At 45.6% G+C, this 18,240-nt stretch overlaps 3 protein-coding genes across 4 annotated transcripts; 1 reads left to right on the top strand and 2 right to left on the bottom strand.

Annotated features, from left to right (window-relative positions):
- Window positions 1-1,192: 1,192 nt before the first annotated feature.
- Window positions 1,193-4,431, bottom strand: LOC127340339 (WAT1-related protein At5g64700). Its single transcript, XM_051366102.2, has 7 exons — window positions 4,199-4,431; window positions 3,475-3,537; window positions 2,892-3,008; window positions 2,547-2,793; window positions 2,172-2,330; window positions 1,930-2,081; window positions 1,193-1,819 (listed from the first exon to the last, which is right to left on the bottom strand). Exons 1-7 carry the CDS (start codon window positions 4,429-4,431, stop codon window positions 1,639-1,641), a joined length of 1,152 nt encoding a protein of 383 aa, XP_051222062.1. The 3' UTR covers window positions 1,193-1,638.
- A 4,400-nt stretch (window positions 4,432-8,831) lies between these two features.
- LOC127345600 (disease resistance protein RPM1-like) lies at window positions 8,832-12,748 on the bottom strand. The gene is made up of 2 exons (XM_051372093.2): window positions 12,522-12,748; window positions 8,832-12,447 (listed from the first exon to the last, which is right to left on the bottom strand). The coding sequence occupies exon 2, from the start codon at window positions 11,615-11,617 to the stop codon at window positions 8,843-8,845; it is 2,775 nt and encodes a 924-aa protein (XP_051228053.1). The 5' UTR covers window positions 11,618-12,447; window positions 12,522-12,748; the 3' UTR covers window positions 8,832-8,842.
- A 3,548-nt stretch (window positions 12,749-16,296) lies between these two features.
- On the top strand, window positions 16,297-18,121 carry LOC127340340 (uncharacterized). 2 transcript variants are annotated; one of them, XM_071828664.1, is made up of 3 exons: window positions 16,297-16,450; window positions 16,589-17,415; window positions 17,509-18,121. In XM_071828664.1, the coding sequence occupies exons 2-3, from the start codon at window positions 16,651-16,653 to the stop codon at window positions 17,917-17,919; spliced, it is 1,176 nt and encodes a 391-aa protein (XP_071684765.1). In that variant the 5' UTR covers window positions 16,297-16,450; window positions 16,589-16,650; the 3' UTR covers window positions 17,920-18,121. The 2 variants fall into 2 exon arrangements, with proteins under 2 accessions (XP_071684765.1, XP_071684764.1); XM_071828663.1 differs by having other exon boundaries at window positions 16,589-18,121.
- The last annotated feature ends 119 nt before the right edge of the window (window positions 18,122-18,240 follow it).

Below are 18,240 nucleotides of genomic sequence, written 5' to 3' on the forward strand. Positions count from 1 at the left end.
TTCTTCTCTTGCATTACTTCTTAGCAATGCTATCTATCTAGTATCTAGTGGTTAATTTCTGGCAGCAATAGAAGTTGGATAGAATTTTGCCTACTTCTGAATTTACCTCATGCAATTGAATCTTTGAACATATGTCATCGTTGTTCTCCGTGGGCTTTACTAATTCCGCAATCTGTATGCTAGGGAAGAAACATGTTTTACTAGATTTGCTTACTGTTGGTCTGTGGAATTGCTGTCCATTGCTGCCTGAGAGGGGAGGCGTTTTACTTTCACATATATACCATGTCCTCCTATCAAGTTACCAGGTCTTGATTGAAACAAGCATTAAAAAAATGTAGTAATTGATCAGAAGAGCATGAACTGATCACTAAACTGGAGACTAGACTCAACAAATCAAGAAGCCAAACTTCTCTCTGTAATGCAGCAGCAGAAAGAGAAAATTAGTTTGAAACCTTGGAACATAGACCAGTGGGTGAGCCATGTGACAGCGGGTACATGCACAACTCCTAGCTTTTGCTCGTTGTACCCCTATAAATTCTTCATCTCAGGTACATCAAATCTCTGATTACAGCACACAGTAGCAGTTTTTAGCTTGCTGGATCGGATCATCATGGGCCTTAACGGCTGGGCTGGGGAGCCCCTGCAGGATGGGCCACTGGAGGGCGGGGTCCGGTCCAACCTGCCGTTCCCGTGTCTGGTGGCTTCTTTGGGTTCTAATAAGTTTAATGTCAGCTAACTCATGGAAATAATGGGTGGATGTTTGCCAGTAAACAACTAACAAAAGTCACTTTGACTCCCTGTTTTTCATTCAGTTGATAGCTGAAAACAGTGAATTATTTCACTTGTTATATGGTCAGCACTTTCAGTGGACAAGTTTATAATTTTCAACACAAAATGGATGTTTTAATTATCTACTCTGAAACCCTTATTTCTTTTGGAGGACACGTCTCAAACTCTGAACGAATGCTTGTTGTTCACTTTCTACTTACTCTGCTGCTACTGCCTCCTCCAAAATTGCAGATGGCTTGCCGTCCGTTCAATAGCATCCTGCCGTATTCAACGCAAGAAGCAAAGCGTGGCTGGGTCACATTTCCAGAGCCTGAATAACATGTAAAAAAAAAGTATTCTACTGAAGAACCCACTTGGGTCAACATATTTGATTCTTAGGTGTGTCCCTTGCTGCTGTATCAACAATTGAAAACCATGGCCTTATGTTCTCCTGGAGATCATTGTATGCAGTAATGTATAGCTTCCTGGTATAGGGTATTGTCATTGCAGTGACTCAATGTAATAATAAGAGTTTAACTTTGTACCTCGTGTATGCATTTCACAGGCAGAAATGAAACAGAAACTCACAGTACTGCACTGAATGCCAGCCAGGGAAAATAAGGCTGAAAAACTGCACGGAATTTTCTGGAATGGAGACATGATAAATGATTAAGTGCCCACTGAATATAATACGAGATGCTAAATTCTGAAGATGCCCAACTCTTGGTTCATATAATGCATGAGTCTTAAATTCAGAGTACTCTAAGTAGTATCTCCATCATCGTCCACCGGGAAAACTATGTATAGAAGGCCACTGCACCTTTACACCTTTGTCGCGACTGTTAGTCTTCGTGAACACACCTGCACTCGTTATGCTAACTCATTGCTGCCACGGCGCTGCTCCAGTTCTTGTGAACCATGCTCGCCGCAGTCTCCAGCTTCCTCCTTCCCACTGGCGTTCTTCGCTGCTGCCATAGCTTCCTGAAGCTCCTTTCCCTTCCCCCACAGAAATGCGTATAGCCCCAAGATGACTAGCAGTGTTCCCAAAATGCTGCAGATAACCATGGTATGTGCAATTGAGATTTGCCGGATTGCTACAGTGCACAAGTGCGGATATCTGAAGGAATTGATCATGTTTAGTCTGTTGCTCGAGAAACGCACCTTCCTAAGAAGATGCTGGTGCCGAGCAGTGCCGAGTCCATGATCACAGTTGCTACCATGGCTAGAGAGTTGAACATGGAGGGGTAAATTGGCCCACGACGCTTCACCGCCCAAGACATCAGGATGAACGCAACACCGGTGTTGAATATCCCCTTAGGAAGTGAAATGAAAAGCAAAGCATTAATAAAGTTCCATGTTTCGTTACTGTGAAATGACAGACCTGAATCCACCGTCAGTCTTACCGAGTAGACTACAGTGAGGAGCTGTAGGTCCCACTTAAGCCTCCATGCTGACGTGTCATGGTCGATCAAGATGCCGATAACGAAAGCTTGCAGGCTCCCGGACAGACACGTTAGCGTCGTCGCCCAGTACCTAGATGGGAAAACCTTAGCTAGCCTAACCTGTAGATTCAATTGCAGAAATAGTTACATACTAGAATGAGTCAGGAAGGATATTACAAATACATGCAGTAGCATTATAACATAAAAGCCATAACAATCAAGAAGGCAATGAATCTTTTTCTTCAGTTGGGACATTGTAACACTCATTCTGAAGTACCCATAAATGTGGAAGTCAAGATTTATTTCCAGATTCCAGGGCCAGTATCAGTATGGCACCTGTATGATGAACCAGAAGGCGTATCCGAGGCAGCTGCCGCACAGGAATAGTGTGCCTGCGACCATATTGTGGTGAACTGCCGGAGTTGCTGCTGCATGAGTATGGGGCCTCAGCAGGTGGGTAGGCCAAGGATGGCGCAGCATCTTGCCTTTGTAGAGGGTGACCACCATTGTTCCCCCGACGCACGCCAAGATGCCCAGGAGCTTCATCTTGCCAGGCCAGCTTGTGAATGCCAGCTTCTCTGCCCTGAATTCAGAACCAGAGATGCATGTCATGGGGAGGTTGTTAACAATGTTAAACATAGTGCCATGATTTTTTTCATGTCAGATTGCGCAAGCAAGTACCTGAGTGCGATGGCGACGAGGGAGGTGACGATGGGGATGAGGTTGAGAAAGATGACGGAGTAGGTGGCGTTGGTGCCGCGCAGGCCATAGTAGTAAAGCCCCATCGCCAGGATAACCCTATACACATATGTCAGGAAAACAAAAGTCAAGAATCCACTTCAAGACATGACAAAACTTTAGAGCTACATTTGTTTGTCTCTTGCTTATCTGTGACTCGTCATCAGCCTAATGCCTGCCGAAGCAAATATGGCATGGATAGAATTGCCATTGGCCAAATTTATCTGCCCAAATTTACATTTATCTTACAAAGATTAGAGGTGTGACTGAATGGAAGATAATTGGAAAACAAAAGTCAAGAGTCGACTTGAATTCATTGACAAAACAAGACTCGAATCCAAAAATTATCATGCTAAGTGTGTTTTGTCCTATGCTTTGCGAGTGGCTGTCGTCATCTGTGTTCATCATCAGCAGCGTGGCAAATCATATGTAGCATGGATAGCATTGCCATTTGCAAATGTCTGCTCAAAATTGCATTGATCTTACACAGAGTAGCGGAGTGGGTAGATGGAAGATAAGTGCTAACCCGAAAGTGGCGTTTATGGTAATCCAGCCACACTCGATGAGGTTGGGGACTTTCTTTGCTTTCCTGCGTGAGATAAAGGTGATGCAATGATAAATTAGCAACGTCAGATAAGGTATGTAATTAACCCTTTCAAATTTGGATGGGGAGAAATTAATGTGCAAGGTTTGCCATGCCAATGCAGAGTAGTTGTACATGATCTATTTTGGTAACACCACTGTCGACAAGCAAGCACCAGAGATATTTATTGAAAATTGCCATATTGAAAGTACGAAAGCGTCAAGCATTTGCTAACCAGCACATCTACATTCAACTGTAATCTGGTCTTTTTTTTTTTGCCGATGCATGATGCATGCAAGCTAGGAAGTATTTGCAATCCAAAATCTACTTGAACTAACCAAAGTAGTATTAACTTGAAACTTTCTTATTTTGTTACTTCTCCTTTTTCTTCCCAAAACATGGGCCGCAGTCCCACGGTCGCAAAGCTAATTGTGTGGATATCAGAAAAAGAAGTAATCTACCCTCGATTGAATCTCTCCGTCCTGCTACTATCGTGTCTTAATTTTTCATGCACTGGACATCTGAAATTATTGAGTTCAAAACCAGACTGCTCGATCGAAGAAGAAGAGGAGAAAACATGTTGATGGCTTATGTATCAGATTTGAGGGTGCCACTTACCTCCAAGAACTGATCGCGTGCACAAATGTACTTATGTATATGCACAAACCTCTCGAAGAAGAAGGCGAGCGGCGCGACGGCGGCGGCGCCGATGAGGTTCCGGTAGGCGAGCAGGACGAAGGGCTGCATGCCGGTGTTGAGAGCCAGCTTCGAGAGGAGCACCAGCACTATGGAGAAGAGCTGCACCAGCACCATGCTTGCCGGCAGCATCACGCTCTCCGCCGGGAAAACGGCCTTGCAGCCGCCACCGGCACTGACCTTCGCGCCTCCCTCATCGTCCATGTCTTCGTCCCCGGCGGGTCCTCTCCGATCCCTCTCTCCCCTATGTCCGGCGGAACGAGAGTGACGACCACAGGCCAAGCCGTGGAGTATTTATTACGGGTGAGCTGGGGGTGGGAAGTGGGAACACATGAATGTGTTATGCATCGCTCTCCTCGAAATGTTGTTCGTGTTTGTTTGGATGCCCTCCACGTCAGCCCATCTACGAACAGTGTGCCACATGGGCCGAATCCAGGTCATACTATATTACTATCTATCTGGTGCCCTCATTTTAGAACGTATTTTGTTTCCTTGCATTTTAATTACAATATATATACACTAGCAGTACTCCTTGTGTGTTGCATCTTGAAACATTAATTTTGTTTCCTACTCCGTAGCATTTTACCAACTACCGGTAGTATGATTTGTGCACTATACTCGAATATCTTTTTTTTTACCGCTCTGCAGAATTATACCTTTCTATAGTTAACAGTCCATAAAAAAGGATATAATCTATTATGCAGTACTATATTATTATTGTTCACTACTGGATTTTTTTGTTAATTGCAGTTCTGAATATTAATTATGTTTCCTAGCATTTTTTTACTTAATACTTTTTTAGACGGAATGCTTGAAATGAGCCTGGCTTTGAATTAGCGAAGCCATCAACCGGCTAGAAGTTACACCAAGATTTACAACACACAAGTATAACCTTGCAAACCGAAAAACCAACAACAAAAGATAACACAGAAACATCAACAAGCGCCAGGTTGAGGGAGTCTTGTCTTCTGTGGCACTGGAGAGAGCACGTCGTAGTCCACGCCAACAAATCTCTTACGCACCAAAACATTAGCCCAAGAGGGACTCGACGACGGGCCAACTACCTGGCAAAGGTTGATGATCCAAAGGAAGGGGGGTCTTGCGACGACGCCTCCAAGAAGGTGCATGGCGCGCGAATGCGTCATCATCGTCGGCAGAGACCGAGGTCCTGCAAAGATTTCACCTAGACCCCGAATCATCACCCCCCGAGCTCGGGCTAGGTCTAGACCAGAAACACAACATCTTCCACTGACATTGGGATAGGTACACCGGCGAAACTACGACCAAACGTCGACCTAGCAGAGCCTCCCAAGGCACTAGGCGGGCCATCAGCTACTGAAGCAGGCCGTGTAAAAGTAGCCAGGCCGACGAGGTGAGAGGGCTCGAACATCAGCCACAGAAGCTTGCCCGAAGCAAGGCCACCAAGGGGAGCAGAATGAGGTGGAGGGACGGAAGGGATCTCTTCGGGATGCCTTCAACAAGATAACGACGCCCGAAAGGTGACGCCGTCACCAGCAATGTCAAGGCCATGCGTAGTTTTTTTGCCTAGATCCCACCGGGTCAAAAACTTGGACGCCATCACGAGGACGCAAAGCGGACAAAACAGAACTCGCTACCGCACCTCCAACCCAAGTTACACAATGATCTAGCCCCAACTACTACTGGTAGTATCTTTCGTTTTATTTGCTCTGTACCCATAATGTTTATCAATTTTTATAAACCGTGGGATGACTTAGCATCCCTCTTGCCTTGGTAGCCGGCACAACCCTGTAAGTTGAGTGCAGTTTCGTAGTTGTCTCACAAATATCGTGTTTTAGGCACTTCCTTCTTTGTTGTTCGGGCTTCAGAAAGTTTCTTGGTCTAGATCATTTCTAACGGTAATTCTCAAACTATTCTCTTAAAATACAATTTGCGGACTTTCCCGTTTTCCAGATCTCACATTTTGCCTTCTACCACATCCATAGCCTTTGTCTTTTCACAAATACACTCTCACATTCCTCGTCCTCAGATTTTCTTTCCTTTTTCCTCCTCGGCGGATGCTCGGGACAAGCCTCTGCCTCCGCACTTTGCATGCTGGTTGCGGAGGTTAGAGGTGGGTGTGGGAGATAGGAGGCGACCACCACTGCGTTATTTTATTTCCTAGTATTTAATTCACCATGAATTGTAATTTTGTGCAACGTTGGAGTAATTTTGTGCAACGTTGGATATTTTATTTTGCTATGGAGCATAATGCATGTCCATTTTTCTAGACTTCGAGCATTTCTAACAATACCTCTCAAATTGTCTTCTTGAAAGACTATTTAAGGCCCCTCATACTCTTCAATTCTCATTTTTTTGCTCTCTAACACGTGGGTCCACCATAAGTTTTCCCCCTTTGGTCTCTCTCTCTCTCTCTCTCTCTCTCTCTCTCTCTCCCCTATAGGGCATGGGTGCTCAAGGGGAGCCCATGGCCTCCGCACTTCACCAGCTGGTGGCGGAGTTGAGAGGTGTACATGGAACTATCAGTGTGGCGTGAGAGGGCACATGCGTGGCCGGACTACACTGCTCCGGCCGCCAAGCTCGTAGGTGACCAGAAGGGGCGACAATACGTCACGGAAGAGGTCATACGAGCGGCGTCGACCTATGGTTTGTGCGGAGGGGTGGGAGATGACGGACGACGATGTGGGAGATGCATGGATGGGTGGGGGTGGATGATTGTAGCACAGTAAGAGGCACAAGCTGAAACGAAGATAGCGAGGTCGGGTCAAATATGGGTTATAGTAAGGAGTCCATGCTTCAGGAGCTCATCACCGACTCGCCCTACGCCTCCGTCCAAGTTCCTCCATTCGACTCGCTCGAAGCCTTCGACGATGTGTCCATGATGCGCTTGGGGATTACTAATGGGAATATGCCCTAGGGGGCTAATCACATGTCCTACTCGCCGGCAGAAGAAGGTCCAAGAGGGGGTCCAGTTGTCGGACGACTGGGCCGATACCTCCGGCGACTAGGCCCAAGTGCCAACGACTGGGCCAAAAACCCTGGCGACTGGCCTGTGAAGTTGGCGGATGAAGTCTTGGTGGTGAAGTAAGGCCCTCCGGCCTTTTAGCTACCAGATACGGGTGGTCTTATCCGCTGTAAACCCTTGACCGGGGTGCATATATAAACCCCCGGGCTAAACCCTAGAGATGGTCCGATCCCCCATTCTCCAAAACCCCTGCTCCCGGTCGCCACGCCGACTGGATGAGCACCCCCATTGTGATCAATCTCAAGCAATACAAATCTAGCAGGATGTAGGCCTTTTACTCCTTCAGAGAGGTTGGACCTAGGTAAAACCCTTATCTTGTGCACCTCGTTCCGTAGATGACTACGCTTCCCTTGCCCCGCAACAACGAAGTACTGCACCCCAATGCAAAATTTGAGGGGCCAAAAAAAATTGAAGGGGGCTCCTTTTCGGTGGAAACCCTGAAAAATAAAATCTGTGGGCTGGAGTAGGGGCTCTCCTGAAGATGGTCCTGGTGCTTATGATGGACGGTCCAGATCTGTCACATAAGCACAATAGAAGGCCAAAACAAATCTGTTGTCAGCAGCTCAAGAAAGACAAGCGTCCACCCCTCTTGGTCAAGCGGTGCCCACCCCACCACCACTAGCCTTCACTTCCGAGGACATCTGATTTTGGGAGGACATGCAGCTTTCTAATCCTCTGTTTCAAAAATGTAAAATGTTTAAGAATTAGTTAAAAGTTAAAATCTTACTAATTTTGACTAAATATTTAGGAAAAAATATATATACGGTATTGAATGGATACATTAAGAAAATATACTTTATGTTAAATCTATTGGTACTGATTTAGTATTGTAATTATTTATATTTTTATATAAAACTTGGACAAACTTAGAAAACGTTGACTTTTGACTAAATGCTAGTACATCACGCTGCGGTCTACGAGGTTTGCGATGGACATAAACTTTGGTACGAAAATAAGTTGTACATATGATTATTACCTTGTTAAGAGTAACATCCAAAAGCAAATAGACTGTAAGAGAAGGAATCCAACGGCTGAAAAAACTGTAAGTTTGGTTCAATCAAATGTGTGACAACACTGCTATTAATGGAGCAAACAGAGAACTGGAAGTTTGTAAAAGTGCAGAGTTCGTGTACGCCATCCAATGCTTGAATGCCTGAGCAGAAAATACAAATCTGAACTAAAAATAGGCCTACTATGAATTATGGGTGCCAAAAAAAAAAGTTTCTGCGAACTAGTGCCACTCCCATAACCAGCACTGAAAGAAAATGAGCCGGCTCTGCACTGCTCGTTCTGGCTGGGTTAGAACCAAGCTATTTTGAAGCACCACCACTACAATGGAAAAGGTTAAAACCTTCACAGATGAAGCATAGAGCAAAACAAGTAATTACACGTACATCAAACCCTTTCGGTCCCTAAATTTAGAAGGAAAACGAAGCTGACCTGAATCATTGAAAATATAGCAAAGGCAAACAGAAACATGGATACATTGAGACTTTAAAGTGCAGAAAATAAGGCCCTGGTGTGGGTAAAAATAGAAGGTTCCATGTTACATCACATGACTGAAGAAATTATAGAAGAGAAGAAACAATGACAGTCTGGATGGAGATGTATTTACTGAATCCTCTCTGCAGCCAGCTCGCCGTTCCTGACGAAACCCACGTAAACTCTCTGAACATGTGATATGTTCTCCTCTTTCTTCTGTCGAACCCTGTTCACAAGCTCTTCAGCGGTAGAATTCAAAGTCAGCTCTTCAAGAGTGCTCACATGTTCGATGCCACCTGGCAACAACTTCAACTCCGGACAGAGCAGGAGCTTCAAATCAACCAAGCTGGGCATGGCCCCTCTTTCTATCGTCATCTGGCTGAGATGTGGAGCTCCCCAGATTTTCAGTACTCGAAGTTTCCGAAATGACGTTGCCCGGAAGTACATATTATTGCCATCAAATGCATCATAAAGCTGAAGCTTCACCAACTGCTGTAATTCCTCAAGATAACAAAACATATCCTCCTGAAGTTTTGACCAGACCAGCCGTAGAATGGAGAGGCATTTCAGTTTACTAATCGATAAGAAAAATCGAGGTAATGATTCTTTAGCTAATGTCCCCAGCAAGAAAATTTTCTGAAGTAGTGGAGGTGGATTGAGTGCATCAAGTTGCAGAACTTCCTCGTCATCATTTGCTTGGATCCCAAGCCGGGTTAGACGAACCATATTGGTAATAGCTACAAACAACTTATCACAATGGCGACCTTGAACTTTACTGATCCGGAATGATCTCAATAGAACTAGAGCACCAAGGTAATTGACCATTTCAGAACTAGATTCCACGAGCAATAATGTCTGGAGACTTGCCAGAGAACACATACCACCAACAGGTGCTGGTACACCAATAGAAGGAACATATTGCAAACATGGTATCAATGGTTTCACAGTTACAATAAGATGTGTCAACTTACACAGCCTTGTGATTTCTGCTGGTAGGTTGGTAATTTTGCTTTTCCAAGCGTCAAATACAAGCAGATTCTGTAGCCTTCCAATCAACCTTGAGATAGTTGCAATTTTAGTTCGTCTAAGGCCCAGATAGCGCAGATTGAACAAATCAAACACCTCATTTGGCAGACACTCGATTGAACTATCTTGCAGATTCAAGACAGACATTAACTTAACAGACCTTGAGAATGAACGAAGTGAACCAAAACTAAGTGAGTTTTGGAAAACAAGCAAGGAGCGGAGATGTGGCACAGATTCTGCAAGGTGTGCAATATCCCCTCTTTGTATTGATAAGCGGCGAGCTTGCCCAATAAGATGAGTCCTTGAGTAATCAAGGACAATGCAAAAGTTCTCTTCGCGTGCCTTAGAAAGGGCTAATACACGAAGGATATCATGCATTTGGAAATCATCAACATACCCTGTTTCATTCCTCTTAACCTCCACTAACAGACATCGATTGATGAGCTCGGTCAAGTAATCTTCTGCAACCTCCTCCAGTGTCTTATGCTCACTCTCTTCAATAAATCCTTCTGCAACCCAGAGCCGTACTAGCCATTTCCTTTGCATCACATGATTCTCAGGGAACATGCAGCAGTAAAGAAAGCAGTTTTTCATGTTGTGTGGCAAGTCTTCCAAACTAACCTTCAATATTATGTTCATATCCAGTATGAAATTGTTTGTAAATTGCATCTCAAGAGTTTTGTACACATTCTCCCACTCCAAAAATGTTGCGCTCTTGAATGACAGGAGGCGCCCAATGCATACAATAGCAATTGGCAAACCATTGCATTTTTCTACAAACTTGTGCGCCCAATCATGCAATTCTGGTGGACAATCACTATTTTCATTCTTCCAAAATGCCTCTTTGCAAAACAGATCCCATGCATAGTGATTTTGCAAGGGTTGCAAGTTAATCATTTGGGCTTCGGAAGCAAGCAGTGCAACCTCGTATATCCTTGATGTGAAAATTATCCGACCAAGTTTGCAAGCAGAAAATGCATCTTTGCTGTCAAACCAAACATTCACACTCCAAACATCATCTAAAACAAGAACATACCTTTTGTTCTCTAGGTAACGTCGGATTGTCTCCACTAGACTTCTGTAATCTGTGACATCAACATCCTTTGGAAATTCCTTCTTCCTGTCATTCTTTCGGAACTCTTCAACAATTTGTTTGAGCAAATCATCAGCTTCATAGCTATGAGACACAGTGATCCAAGCACAAGTGTCAAAATCAGTCTTGATGGCGTTGTAGACATGAGCAGCAAGTGTTGTCTTACCAACACCTCCCATGCCCCAAACAGTGATTATCATGTGTTGCTGCTCCTCATCTTTCATCCATTTCATCAGCAAGTTTCTAGTCTCTGCAATCCCCACAAGATCATCTTCCCTTTTAAAATGTACAGATTCTGCAGATCTTCTATTTAAGCTGCCTACTCTTGTTAGTTTTGCATCCCTTTCAACACCCTTCAGGTCATATCTGTGCCTTCTCTCTGCAGCACGCTTGAGGTTGGCTTTGATATCACGCAAACTGTTGGCTAGGCGATACCATGTCTTGATTTGCCTGACCCTCCTAATTGCTTTCAACAGAAACATCGCCTCACGGTCTTCCCCCAACTTGTAGGTGAACTCGTCAATAACATCCTCGATGTTAAAAGCGAGACCCCTGATTTGCTTCACAAATGCAACAGTTGTCTCATCCGCATCCTTGAACCGCTCAGCAGTTCGGAAGAAGGCTTGCATGCTCTCCAATTCCTCCTTCATTTTCCTTATTTCACCAAATAGGTCTTGCAGAGCAGATGCTTCATAGGCAATAAACGACTTCCCTATCTGAACAGTTTCATTTGTGAGGGCGTCCCTAAGCTTCAGGATTAGCAACCAGATGACACCCTCTAACATGGTTGTGTAGATGGAGCTATACGAAACTTTTCTTGAAAGATGGAGTTGGTAGGTAATGAGTATGCTATCAGGATCACAAAACTGAGTATATCTTTGGTTAGTGGACAGCTCCTTGAATTAAAAATGGAAAATGAGCTGTGGGGATTTTGAGTGGGTAACGACGATTCCACAAAAGTCCTGCATTGCTCAGTAAGCATGCTTCCAAACTAATCATCCAACCATACAGGAAGCTTGATGTAATTATTTAACAGTAGCACACCCACTAAGTACCACCCTTGGCCTGTTCTGAAATGGAATCTTTTATTTTTCCAAGAAGATACCCCCCAAAGCAGTCAGCAGTTTACTTCTAGCTTCTCTTGTTATTGTCGGTGGTTGCTATTTACAACCGCACCATCGCTTTCCAGCTTATGTGGCCTCGAGTATCCAGGAATATACCACTTAAAAAGAACTAGTAAAAGATACAGGCTATGGTTGATGATGGGGATTGTACCAATTTAGTACGTCGTTCTTGTTTATACTAAGTTCACAAACAAATGAAACAAAGAAAGTGATGAAAACGATGAAGAGGAAAAGATATTGAAGGAAACACTAGTGTATTACCAGTACATTACAGAGACCGCGGAGGGATGGACCACCAGCAAGCTTCGCTGAACAAAGAGAGGGCAGCAGGGCAATTTCGTGCCATTGCAAATTACGGTAGACCACTATATTACATGCCCATGTTTCTGTTTGGGCATTCTGTCGAACGTAGTCTGTGCGCCATTCCATCACAGCCCTTGACCTGCTTATCATGTGCTTGATCTGATGCATCGAGAACCTAAAATTCGAAACTAGAGCAAACTACGAATTCAGAATCAGTTAGTGAGCAAGTGAAGGGAATACGCTCTGATCTGCTGTTACTTACGGGCGGCTGAGCTCAAGCTTTTCTCTGGGCAGACGCATACTCAGACCATGGCGCGCCGTCGTTAACGACCGGCGATCAGCACGGAGGCACCGCACGGTGAAGTAATCTCCGCCGGGGACACGAACATTCTAACACCACATTCAGGATTCTCCCTGTCTCGCTGCCGTCTCCATCGGCCGGATCGCCCAAGACCTGGTTGCCCCCGATGAAATTCAGAGCTGAACGAGGGATGCATAAAGGTGACGTGGACGCCACGTTGATGAAACATGCTGACATGGAGCCACGCATGCAAGTATGCAACCTACAGTATAAAGAAAAGCAACTGAGCCTGAAATCCCTGCTCGTAGAGAGAACCGAAGTTTACTGTTCGGTTATCTTTTCCCAAAACCTTAAATTCAGAGAAATCATGCATGAAAATGGTGCTGATGATGGAGACATTCACACATGGTGGAAATCGGCTATCATCGAGCGTGTGGTCGATGCAAGTGAGGCCAGAGCTGCCATACATGATGCAGAGGGGCCAGCTAGGGTTGGAAGCGGTGCCCGCATAAGTCCCGCAAAACAAGAATTATAGGCAAAAGGTGGTACTGGATGTTAGAAGAATTTAAGAAGAACTAGAACAAAGTTCCGTCCCCCATCCCACCCTGCTTGCCACCCTAGGGCCAGCGACATGAGCGATGTAGACGGCTAAAGCGTGAGTCAGGAGGAATGGTGAACGAACAAGAATTTTAGGTATGGGCATGTACTGTTGCAAAAAGTAAGAAAAATGCAATATGTTGAGTATTCTAGGATGACGTCTCTGAATCTTTTTCCCACTTTAGCATTTACATTAGAAAAATGCAAAATGCAATATGTTGATTATTCATAGTTCATAATTAATTTCACATGTTTACAGTGTCAACCATTCAGTATATAACCGATTTTTAATACTCTCCTAGGTTCAAAATAAACTTCAAGCGAAGGGCGGGAACGAACTAAATCAATGTGTTCAAGTTGACAGCAGCTGAGAAGGAAAAACAAATAGCATAGACAAAAGATAAGACCATACACATCCATTTTCTGCCAATTATTTTAAACCTGAAGGAGCACAAGAACCAGAGGAAGAGAGAAATACTCACGCGAGAGTGAGCATCGGTAAAACCATATGTACCGAGAAAAGTTCATATCTGAGGTTAGATTTCATTTACCAAGAAATAAATATTTGTTTTTAGATTTCATTCTTTTTACAGGATTTTGAAGTTCATTTGGCTATGCAATTTTTTCTCCTTTCTTTTGTAATTCCTGCTTCAAAATCAATTCATGGAATTGATGATAGAAACTTAGTGACGTGACAAGCATGTACATGGTGCATGGCAAACATGCACACAAAACACTGCATTTCTAATTGAAGAACATATCTACATATTTAGACGGAAGGCTCAAGATGAGCCCAGCTTTAAATTAATGAAACCTCAACTGGCAGAGTACACGACATGATCACAACAATACAGACATAGTAGGATTACAACACTCGAGCACATGCTCCGACACGAGCAGTACCACAACAACACATAATCGAAAGGTGACACCCCAACGAGACCTCCCGAGCGTGCACTGCGAACTAGTTCAGCATAGGATAAAAGCATAAGATAAGATAGCTCGACACGGTCCGCCAACGGAGCTCCTCACGCCGTGCGGTTCCGGATGTTGGCGTGGAGCGAGCGAAGTCTCCCAATCGCCAACTCCAACGCCTCGCGGTCCTGCCACCTAGTCACTGGCTTCCACACCTATAAGTACATCAATATTTTATATAAGGCGTCAGCAGGTTACGAAGGAAAAATCCCATCAATGGTAAACTTGTTTCTAATGTTCCAGAGACCCAGCAGAGGGCCGCGCAACAAATCCACAAGACCCTCTTGGTTTGGCCCGAAAGATCATCAAGGATCCTATAAAGCTCCGCAAAACAGGTAGGGTTCCAAGAGCACCCAAGCAATTCCCAAACTGCACTCCACATGATTCTCGCCAAAGGGCAAAGGAAGAAAATATGGGCGGTGACTTCCAACTCTGAGCAAAGGGCACATCGCCCCGACGGGCAACGGCGGAGGGGTTAAAGTAGATTTGTTTGTTTTATAATATTCTCTTTGTCCGGAAATACACGAGAATCTAGATAAATCCAAGTCACTTATTTTCGAATGGAGGAAGTACTACGTCCCCATTCCATAAATAGATGTCTTGGATTTATAATTTGGATGTATGTAAACTAATTTGAACCGGAGGGAGTTGTGAGGAAGTATCAACTAATTTTACCGTTTAGATGTGACCGTTTTGTACGTAGTCGTTTACCTAATTATATCATTTGAGTGAATTAATAGATCATGCCAATATGCCAGGATGGCATGATAGCCGATTGGAAGGCTATCGTATCCGTAGCCATGGTGTGCGTATCCGACGTGGTGCAGGAGAAGTGCATTCTTCGGCACAATTTTAATAGTTTTTTTTTGTAAAATTTAATAGAATTTGTTGAAATTCGAGAGCAATTGACATAATACTTCATTTACGTCCCAAACAAATACCTATACGAATTCAAAGGGGTAGTATGCACAAATTTCACACAGAAGAAACTAAAACAAAAGGGGTTTCTAGATCAAATTGTCATCACACCCATTTCAGTGCTACTGTAGCTTAGCTACTCCATTTTTTTTTTTGGGTCGTAAGAGCATCTCAAGCCGCGTCCTCCAAAGCATCCCCAAAGGAATTTGGGGCGCGTCGGACGAAAAACGTTTCCAGCCGCGTGTCACAAAACTTCTTTTTGTCCTGGGCGGCCCGATACTGTGTCCGACGACCCGAGCCCGTTCCCGCCCTACAGGGGACGCTCCGGGCACGCCGGACACAACGAAATGAGAGGCGAGGAGGCGCGGGCCCGACGCGTCAGCGCTCGGCTCAACCGCCGCCTACATAGCGACGGTGCAGTTGTCGGGAAGGGGAACCGTCGCATTGGCAACCGCGTCGACCGACACGCGAACCGCCAGAATGGAGCGCGAACTCCTCGAAAGAGTAACCGCCGCTCTCTTCGACTTCTGCGTCGCCGTTCATCCGCGCTCAATAAGACCCGTACGTAGGGCTTTCGGATCTTCAACCGGCCGCCATTCATCCAAACTTCTCACGATGAGCGACCTCTCTCAGCTTCCATCAGACACCGACAGCGAGGGCAAGTCTCCAGGATGGCGCCATTGGTGGGACAGAGTCGCGACGCCCAGCAGCGGCGATGATTCCCCACCGCCACTGGACAACGCGGAGGAATGGGAGGCCGTGGAGGAGGAGGCGGAGGAGGAAGGGTCTGAGGAGGCGATGGCTGCGGCGGGCCGGGCGAAGGCGGAGGCGGACGCGAAAGCGAAGGCCAAGGTGAAGGCGCAAACGGTGAGCATCGTCGACGAGGAGGAGGACACAAGTTCCTCCGACGCGTCGACCGACACCGCCTCTTCGGAAGAGGTGACAAGCAAAGCAGGAAGCGCCATCGTGAGAACGACAAGGCGGGGCCATCAAAGAAGAAGTAGTTTTAAATTTTTATATGTAATTTGATCATGTTTTTTCGAAGTTTTTATATGTAATTTGTTTATGTTGCACCGATTTAAATATAAGTATAGAGTTTTTCTTCAATCTATTAAAATAAAAATACATTATTTTAATGTTTGGGAACGCGTTTAGGGGACGCGGCTGGGGAGTGACTTCTCTAAACGCAGCACGAACGCTAAACGCAGCACGAACGAAATACGTCCCCCAACGTCCCCAAACACTCGATCCGGTGCTGTTTGGGTGACATTTTGTGAGACTGCCGCTCTAAAGGGGAAAAGCTACTCCATTCCCCATGCCTTTGGTCCGTCACTCTGTTGGTTCCTCTATCTTGATCCGTGCTTCCGCTCCCGCTCTGGTCGTGTTGGCCTGCTGATCTGGTAACCGATTTCTCTATTCTTCTTCTTCTTTCTTGAGCGATTGTTGCAATGTTCCGTCCTGTCTTTTCTCAATCGCAACGCCGTGGCAGGGAGGATTAGGGTCTGGATTGGATTTTTAATCGACACTCTGTTTTTTAGATCCGGAATCAACTCGAGCCGTCGAGCGTGAGGCAATAGCGGCCGTGCCTGCTGAAGTTCCAATGCCGTTGACCATCCCTGATATTCCACCGGCCAAGAGGAAGAAGAAGGACCCAACTTGTCTGGAAATCTCGCCGGTGTTTCCGGCCACGGCGACTGCTGGCTGGTCCTCGCTCCCGGATGACCTCGTCCGCCGTATCGCCGACTCCTTCCTCGCCACCAACGACGTCGACTGCTACATGGACTTACGCGCCGTCTGCCCCAGCTGGCGCGCCGCCACCGACGACCCCAAGACTAACACATCCGATCCTCGCTTCTGTCCGCGAACATGGATCGTCCTCGACGAGGTCTCGCAAAGCGACGATATGCGGATCCTTTTGAACACTGACACCGGCCGCTTCCTCCGCAAGAAGATCCCGCTGCTGCTGGACTACTACGTCGTGGCCACCAGTAGCGGCTTCTTCGTCCTGGCGGACAGGAGCCCTCCTCACGCCGCTCGTGTGTTCAACCCTCTTACTGGCTATACGCTCCGTTTCACGGTGCCTATGGCCCCCGACGTGAGGGTCGCCTTCGTCGGTTCCTGGGGCAGGGGGAAGGCATCATCTCCGCTTTGCCTTGTTTTGCTTGGCGACTTGTCTTGCAAGCTTTACACGACCGTTCCGGACAGTGAAGCCGTAGTGTCTTATGACTGTCAGCAAGAAGTTTATAATTTTTTCCAGAAGGCGATCGTCGGTGGTGCCTACCCACACATCGCTGGGCTGGGGTTTGCCCCTGCATTTGCTGAGTTATTGGATTTGCTGAGGTCTCTTCATGCCGATTTTGTCAAGGTTTTCTTCAATGATCTTCCTGAAGATGCAAACGACATCCGGCTTTTTCTAGTGGGTTTGGCTTTACATATGGTGCTCGTCATTAAAATACAGGGAACCCTCTTTGTGTTCAAGATGAACACCGAATTAGGCAAGGTCGAGCCTCTGCAGAGCATCAGCAATTTTGCCATCTTCATCGGTCACCGGAGGTGCCTGCCTGTCGATGCTACTAAGTTCCCAGGCATAGAGGCAAACTGCGTGTACTACACCAAACATTTGGGTTTGTCGGCTCACATCTGCAAGTACAACATCAAGGACAAGAAAGTAGAGAGGATCTCCGAAGCCCGCGAATTCGTGAAGCAGGACAAGCAGTTTGTCCTCGTCGCCCACCGTCCTTTCACGATCATCCAGCTTCTCTGCAGCTACACCATCAACACCCCGGATTCTCAGCTGGCCTTGCAACAGATGTCAGAAGGCGTCGAAGCATCTCGTTCCAACTCTGGGGATAGTGATCTCGATGACTGAGAATGCTATGCTTTTGCTAAGTAACTGTTTTTGTTTTCTCTCTTAGTCTTTCGTTTTGTTATGTTGGATATGCATTGACATGTTTCGGGCAAGAAACATGTTGATTCTAGGTTAGATCACCTGTTGTAGAACTACTCTTTGTTGTCTTAATTAGAACATGGTATCAATCTAATTTTAATCTGTCGTGCCTAATGCTACCTTATCTTGGTCTTCTATTGTAGTCTTGTATACTTCTTAGTAATGTCATCGGGTGCTTAATTTCTGGCAGTAGTAAATGTTGCCCCAATTTTCGGCAACTTCTGAGTTTAGCTCCTGCACATT

The sequence above is a fragment of the Lolium perenne genome, chromosome 3 (assembly GCF_019359855.2).
Source record: "Lolium perenne isolate Kyuss_39 chromosome 3, Kyuss_2.0, whole genome shotgun sequence".
NCBI lineage: Eukaryota > Viridiplantae > Streptophyta > Magnoliopsida > Poales > Poaceae > Lolium > Lolium perenne.